Genomic DNA, 7,501 nt, shown 5'->3' with positions numbered 1-7,501 from the left:
GGTATTTGTGAAGCAGAAATTGAATTGGAGGAACCAGCTCACATGGCACATGACAGGGAAGATGTTAAGAGGTGGGAAAACATTGGCAGGCACCTGTGGGACATACAGTCAAACTGATTGTCATATTACTCTGTATTTGTAACCATTATGTTCCTTGGGTTCATATTATGTATGCTGATGTTTTAAAGTTTGCCTTGAGATTGATGAAGAAAATAGTCTTATCGAGATGGGAGGAACAAATATAAGAGCTAACACGCACGTGAATTTTTCTCAAAGAAAAAGACCATCACCTGGTCCTTTACACAATGTAAATTCCACATTGGATCCACATAAACAAGAATATGGTGGCCTCTCTCTTTACATGTTCCCATCATTGCTAATTTACGCATGACCTGTGTAGAGAACCCCTTCATCATTATGCAGGGTATGGAGACATTCCTAATTTTCCCTTAACCTGTGCTGACCCAATGTTTCTCAAACACTATGCAAGCCCATAAACTTCAGTAGCAGCTGAGAAAGCGCAGAGACCTGGCTCCTAAGTAGGAGTGTATTTCCCACCGTCACATACTGGACATTCCACTGAAAAGCCCAGTTACTCTGACTTAACTAGGGAAACTGAATTTTACTCTGAGTAAATACAATCTTACAAAGAGGATACATTTGATCGTATTCTTTGATCCCTAAGTCAGTTCACCTTGATTATGTACAAGAGACTATGACTTTCCAAAACTAGATCCACAATATCCTAATCCAGTGGTTCTCAACTATACAACTACAACCCATGTCAACCCTCAGGGCCATCACATAGCATAGGATGAAGCTTATATTACATATTGTGGGGCACGTTTGCTACCCACAATGGTAAATAAGTTGAAAACTGCTGCCTTAATTTAAAGATAGGCAGAAAAGGATATGAACTGAGATCTGCAAGCATCCTCAGTGATTAACAGAGAAAGTGAAAACATAGCCAATTAATGTCAAACAGTGCACTAAAAATACTGCATATATAAAAAAAGGACTGATCACTTTCTGAGCCAAACTCCAAATGTGTTCGGTAGAAGTGCTGCTTGAATAAAGATCCGAGATTTAGACATTTATAATTTGATTTGTCTTATTTCAGCTCTAACTTTAAGAATTGGAAAATGAGCAATAATACTCCTTAAAAAAAAATCAACTGTTATTCATAAAACAAAGCCAACTCTTAAAATTGCATTTTAATATTTAATTTACTCCCTTCAATAAACTGCCAGAGAAGTAATAACTCTCTTCCATTTTCTGAGCAGATATGCATAACTATTCTAATATATTCTAAAATATTTCATTGTACATGGAATGATTGAATAGAATTAATACATTTTTCAAAATCTGTATTAAAACCTTCTAATCCTAAATCTCATTAAATAGCTTTAGCATGTTAAAAGTTTGAATTAAAGATTCATCAAAACATTAGATTTTGGTTTAAAATTCAACAGCCACACCCTCATTTGTGAGAGCTCATTGCAACTGCAAAACCTAGCAGCAACCATGGTATGACTAATTATTGACAATTTTCTTAATTATAGGAAACACATAGTTTAGTGCATAGTATCATAGGAGGATATTCTTTGCTTACCATACTCTTAAAAGCTCATTCAGGTTTAGATTTAAGATTTAATATTTTATAAGTATATTTGTTTGATATTTTAAATACAGAAAATAATGACTAATAAAAGACATCCATGACAATTAATGAGAAGGAACAAAAACAGTAGGTAACAATCTAGCTCATGTATCAAAAAAGAGCTAGTATAAAAATCAGTTTTTTCCTATGTGCACTGAATTAACTCAAACATCCTATTTCCACAGACTGTAGTTTGCTACTGAAATAAGTAACTTTAATCATTCAAGTAGAAATGCTGGAATTTGAGTATACAATGCAAATCTTCAGGCTAATGAAGGAAATATAATCTCTTGGTCATTAACATTTATTTTCATCTTCGGAACCAGGCAAGTCATCAAAGGCAATAACACTGCCTAGGAAAACATGAATTACAGAGAAGTTGTTTTGAAAGAAACAGAAATAAGTACATTTAAATAATTCACCAACAACCCAATCCTTAGCTCCAAAGGAAATTCAAACAAAACAAGAACTGAACAATCTAAGAATTTTTTAGTGACTATATCATTTCAACACCTGTTCTCTTCTCATAAGTCACAATGTTTTGAGAGCACTTTCCCTCTTCAGAGCTTTTTAAAGACATTAACTAATTGTGATAATATTGTGGCGCTGATTTAACTCCCTAGTCCTCTCTCAATTTAGGGGATGTTGAATTAAGTTAGTTTTGTCATCTCTGTGTGGCAATTTCTAAACCTTAAAAGTGCTAGATACAATTGGGGTGAACTGACTGGCCAAATTACAGCTTCGAGTCCAGGAGTCTTTTCATTCTGTGTTTATAATTTGTTGTACAATCCAGTAAAAGTAGATAAGGTATTTAATGTAAACCATTTGTGGTAAAAGGTGTTATTTTGTCTAGAGAGATCTCCCCCTCACAGTCTAGCTCACACACAGAATCTGTGGCAATCTCATGATCTGGCGAGATCTGGGACATCCTGTCAAAAGGATCATCATTGCAATCAACCACATTAGGGATCATGTTGACATAAGCAGTCACTATTTCCTTATGGAAAAGGGTGTCTTGATTGTAGGAGATGAGTTCATTGCTTATATTGACAGTCTCCACTGGAGTGCTAGAGCAAAACTCACTGCACCCTAAAAGGTTGGAGAAAACCTTCCTGAAGTCAGCATTGAAAGCATAGATGATGGGATTAAGGGATGAGTTGGCCCAACCAAACCAGACAAAAATATTAAAGGTGGTCTCACTGACACAGGGAAGGCTAGCATGTGGGTCATTAGGAGGGCTCTCACAGAAGGGAACCATGCAGTTCAGGATGAAGAAGGGCAGCCAGCAACAGACAAAGACTCCCATGATGACTGACAGGGTCTTCAAGACCTTAGTCTCTTTTCTGATGGAAGTCTTGAGGCTGGTGTGGTGGTGGCAGTCAACGTGGTTGCTCCGGCAGCTCTGTGCATGCTCAGCTGCCCTCTCCAGGGAGGAGATCCTGCGGATTTGCACTTGAGCAATACGGTAGATCCGTGTGTAAGTGACTAGCATGATGGCCACTGGGATATAAAAGCTGATCAGTGAAGAGGAGATAGCATAGGTCCTGTTGAGGCTGGAATCACAGCTCTCAGCCTGTCCCTCATGGGTCTCATTGCTGCTGGGGGTCCCCTCAGAGGGTCTCATGACTGCTGTCCAAGTGGTGCCAATCCCTTCCGCCCAGGTGGCAGTGCCAGTGCCTGTGCCTGCTGCAGCCCAGGTGGTGTCAAGTTCACCCCCACCATCAGCAACAGCCTCCCCGCCCTTATGCCAGTTAAGCTGGACCGGGATGAAGGAGATGAGGACTGACAAAGCCCAAGCCACGCTGATCATCACCAAAGCCACCCTCTGGGTCATCTTCCTCTCGTACCTGAAAGGGCTGGAGATGGCCCAGTACCTGTCCACGCTGATCACGCAGAGGTTCAGAATGGAAGCGGTGGAGCACATGATATCAAAGGCCACCCAGACATTGCAGAAAGCCCCAAAGGGCCAGTAGCCAGCCACCTCGGCCACTGCCTTCCAGGGCATCACCAGGAGGGCCACCAAGAGGTCAGAGACGGCCAAGGACACAATGAAGATGTTGGTGACCTTGCTCCTCAGGTGCCGGAAGCGGATGATGGCCACACACACCAGCACGTTGCCGAACAGCGTCCAGAGGATCAGCAGGGAGAGCAGGCTGCCAGCTACCATCTGCGCTGGGCCCGGAGCCCCGGGCGGCTCCCCAGCGCCCACTGCAGGCGGCCCAAGCTGCTGCAACAGCAGCGAAAGTGGGAGAGGCGGGGAGAGCCGAGACTGATTCTCCCCTGGAGACTGGAGCATGGCTGGGTCGCTCCCCCCGGGGCTACTACCACTTCTCCCGAGCGCCCGCCGCTTGGCCCCATTGGGTCCCCGGCCAGTCACCGCCACCGGGTTCGCTGCTGCTCGCTCCTGCTGCTCGCACCCTCACTTCCTCCCGGGCTCCGCTCAGCTGCCCGGTGCTCGCGAGTCCGCGCACCCCTGCTCCCCTGCGGGGCGGGGTCCGCTCCTGCTCTCCGCGCCGGCCGCTGCAGCCCAGCCCTGGTGCTCTCGCTGCTGGGAGGGAAGTCCCGGAGCCAGGGCGGGCTCCCGCTCAGCTCCGCGTGCTGCAGCTAAAGTGCCTGCTCCTGCCGCTCTCGCCTCCGCTCCCCAGCCCGCTGGGTTTGCTCCGGTGAGCGAGCATGCTCAGTAACCAGGGGAGCCGCTGTCCGGAGCCGCTGCCGCCTGAGCCCGATGGGGACAGCAGGAACTTTGGGGAGCGCGGCTCGGCGCAGCTGCCCGCACTGAGGGGAGGGGGACGAGCGGTGGCATTTCGGGCTCACACTCCAGGATCGGGCTGAAAACCACTGGCCGGGGGACACGGAGTGGCCGATTCCAACACAGGCAGGTTGGAGGCAGCCGGCGGCAGTGGCTGGGGAGCTCAGCCTACGTCCGGACCGGTTCTCTGAGTTTCAAGGATTACAGAATGGGTAAAAGACTCAGAGAAAACGTGCTCAAGGCCCTCGTGCTGCAGAGCGGAGGCATGAAACAGAAGGGAGTGGTTGGCGCCTGGCATGGGGTGCCTGGCACCATCCCTTTTGCCCATGTCTGCATTTAGTGTCTCCAAACAGCGAGAGGCAAGGAATAGGCAGCTAGACAAGATTAGCCAAAATATAAATTCAAATACTGCCCTTAACAGAGACATGAAGCAGATCATTCTCTACATCTCTATATTGGGTTTGGCTAGTCCTAAATATAGGAAGTTACGTCTTTATTCCTGCAAAAGTAGGTTGTTTATAGTCTCGCTGAATTACTTTCAGTTGTGTAAAGCCTATATGTTTTTGCAAGATCAGAAGCTCGACGGTAAGTGATTTTTATTCAGACCGTTTTTAATTTAAAATTAAAGCTGAGAACTCCTTGGTTCTCTAATAAGAACAGAAAAGACAAGATTTAATAGATCTAATATTAAGTCAAAGCAGAATTTTAAGGGGATTTTTAGAAAAGAAAGCCATACTAGTTTAACGAGTCTCTAGAAATAAAAATAAAGGGAAGCACAGGTCCCATACTCTCTTCAAGATGATCCGAAGAAACTGCAATTATTTTAATACAAAATAAAATTTGTCATTGAAACTGAACCAACACTTCATAGACGGAGAAGCTTTTTTATTTCAGTGACCAAAGAAAAGATGCTGAATGATGCTTTCATGAAAAGTGTGCTTCTCTTACTACACTTACAAAGATGGAGAGCCTGAAAGTAGTTATCAAATTTGCACATTTGGGTTAATACCTGTTATCCCACATGAAATGTTTTAAATCCATACAAACACATCCACTGTCACTACAGAATCAGTAGTTCAGCTACAATAGTGGGCGTGCTGTGAGAGTCAGTAAAAAAAAAAAAGTCTCCAACAAAATGTTAGTAGGGTTGCTCTGTGCCCTAGTGGAACTGAAGTTAACACACTCCAGGTTTTAAAATATTCTTCACTGATAATTTCCCATATTGGAAATTCTAGCAGCCACAAGAAATGGAGATCAGACACCACAAAAGATTGGTGCTAAAATGATCTAATCAAACCAAGAAAAAAGCTACATAAATGAAGTTAATGTTAACGGTCCCCTACATGGGTCCACTCACAAGGGTAGAGAAGTGTAGTTCTTTGGGTCAAGGTTTGTGGTGTACATTTCAAAAGCTTCTCCCATCCTATGAGTCATATGTAAGATCTCCCCCACAGCCAGAGAGCATATTACTGGGACATACATCAGACTAGGTGCCCTGCACCAATGTTCCCTCAGTTTTTCCATCCTGGGGTGGAATACATTTTATGTGCACTGAGGATTATGCAGATGTGCACCACCAATAGAAACACATGCTGTTCCATGTGATCAGCTGAGGGCACTCTGCTAATCAGCTGGGCACCACATGAAACTCTGCTGGGCAGTTACCCAAGTGCTCAGCTGACTGGGAACACTGCTCTGCACCCACTAAAGACCATAAGCATGAGGGAGCCCATAGGAACTCATGTAGAAAAAGCAGCTGGAAAGAAGAGCCTCAATGATTCTGGCTCTTTTCCTTCAGTGGAGATTTGGGGAACTGGGCTGGTGAACAGAAAAGAGCTGGAATCAGAGGTCATCTACAGGCCCAGCTCCTCCTCTCTCTCTGAGCCCTGTATGGATACAAAAATTAGTTTTTGCAGTTGCAGATAGAGATCAGAGGATAGCTGCATCCACATATGTGGATACCCACAATTATAAAATGGATATCTACAGATTTCCAGGGCTCCACTCATCCCTGATTTCTGGTAAGTCTCCCTAGCTATGTCTACACTACAAGGTTTTTTGCACAAAAACGTCTGTTCTTGCGCAAAAACTGGTGGAGCGTCCACACCTCAAGCATGTTTTTTTCCCCCCTTGTGCAAAAATTGACAGAACAGAGGGCTTTTGCTGGTAGTTATTCCTCTCCCTACGAGGAATAACTCCTTTTTGCGCTACAGCTCTCGCACAAAAAGGCAGGTGTGGAAGCTCCAGAGGGGTATTTGCACAAGAACCCCTATCAGAAAAAACACAGGTGCTCTGATGGCCATTCTGTGAATGGCCATCAGAGCTTTCTTGCACAAGAATGTCCATGCAGTGTGGATGCTCTCTTGCGCAAAAGCACATCACTTTTGCAATGTGCTTTGAGGTCTGGACACACTTTTGCACACAAAGTTTTTGTGCAATAACTCTTCTGCAAAAGGCTTCTTGCACAAAAACCCTGCAGTGTAGACTAAGCCCCTGAGGCCTGCCAATGGGGGACAAAAGGGGCAATTGCCTAAAGGCCTGGGAGCCACCAGCCACAGCAGCCAGGAGCCATGGGCCCTCTTAAGTTACCTGGATGGGCTGCAGAGCTCCTAGGCACGTGCAGGAAAATACTGGCAGCTAAGGCATCTGGGTGGGTATGAGGAAGCCCAGGCTGTGCCAACAGCTTACTGGGTACCAGTCAATGCAGCTAGCAGTTCACTGGACACCAGCCAACACAGGAACAGCACCAGCCAAATGTCAGACCAAACACATCTGCATAGGCACGGTTTATGTGTTCATGGTGGTCCATTGACTTTTCTGCCGTGAGGCCCAGAATTGCAGTCGATGTGTCTAATCTCCCTATTTGTCTAGCTCTGGAAGTCTGAAATTAGGAGTCTCAAGAAAAACAGAAGACTTAACAGCTCTGCCAAATTAATGGATTAATTTCAGGAAGTTATTAGTTCCCCTCCCCCAAGCAGAAAGAGTCCATAATAAACTCAGTTATTTTGCAGACAAATAAAATTTTAAATTGGCTATGCTACTACAAATGCCTCTCAAAGCAGGCTATGCCAAGTTACAAATGATGACTATAA

At 44.8% G+C, this 7,501-nt stretch overlaps 1 protein-coding gene across 1 annotated transcript; it reads right to left on the bottom strand.

Moving 5' to 3' along the window:
• Positions 1–1,234: 1,234 nt before the first annotated feature.
• On the bottom strand, positions 1,235–4,748 carry DRD5 (dopamine receptor D5). Its single transcript, XM_006128269.5, has one exon. It carries the CDS (start codon positions 3,954–3,956, stop codon positions 2,472–2,474), a length of 1,485 nt encoding a protein of 494 aa, XP_006128331.2. The 5' UTR covers positions 3,957–4,748; the 3' UTR covers positions 1,235–2,471.
• Between the last annotated feature and the right edge of the window lie 2,753 nt (positions 4,749–7,501).

This window comes from Pelodiscus sinensis, chromosome 4 (assembly GCF_052426305.1).
Source record: "Pelodiscus sinensis isolate ZL-2025 chromosome 4, ASM5242630v1, whole genome shotgun sequence".
Classification (NCBI taxonomy): Eukaryota; Metazoa; Chordata; order Testudines; family Trionychidae; genus Pelodiscus; species Pelodiscus sinensis.
The sequence above is the reverse complement of the archived record's forward strand: the minus strand, read 5'-3'. Positions and strand labels throughout refer to the sequence as shown.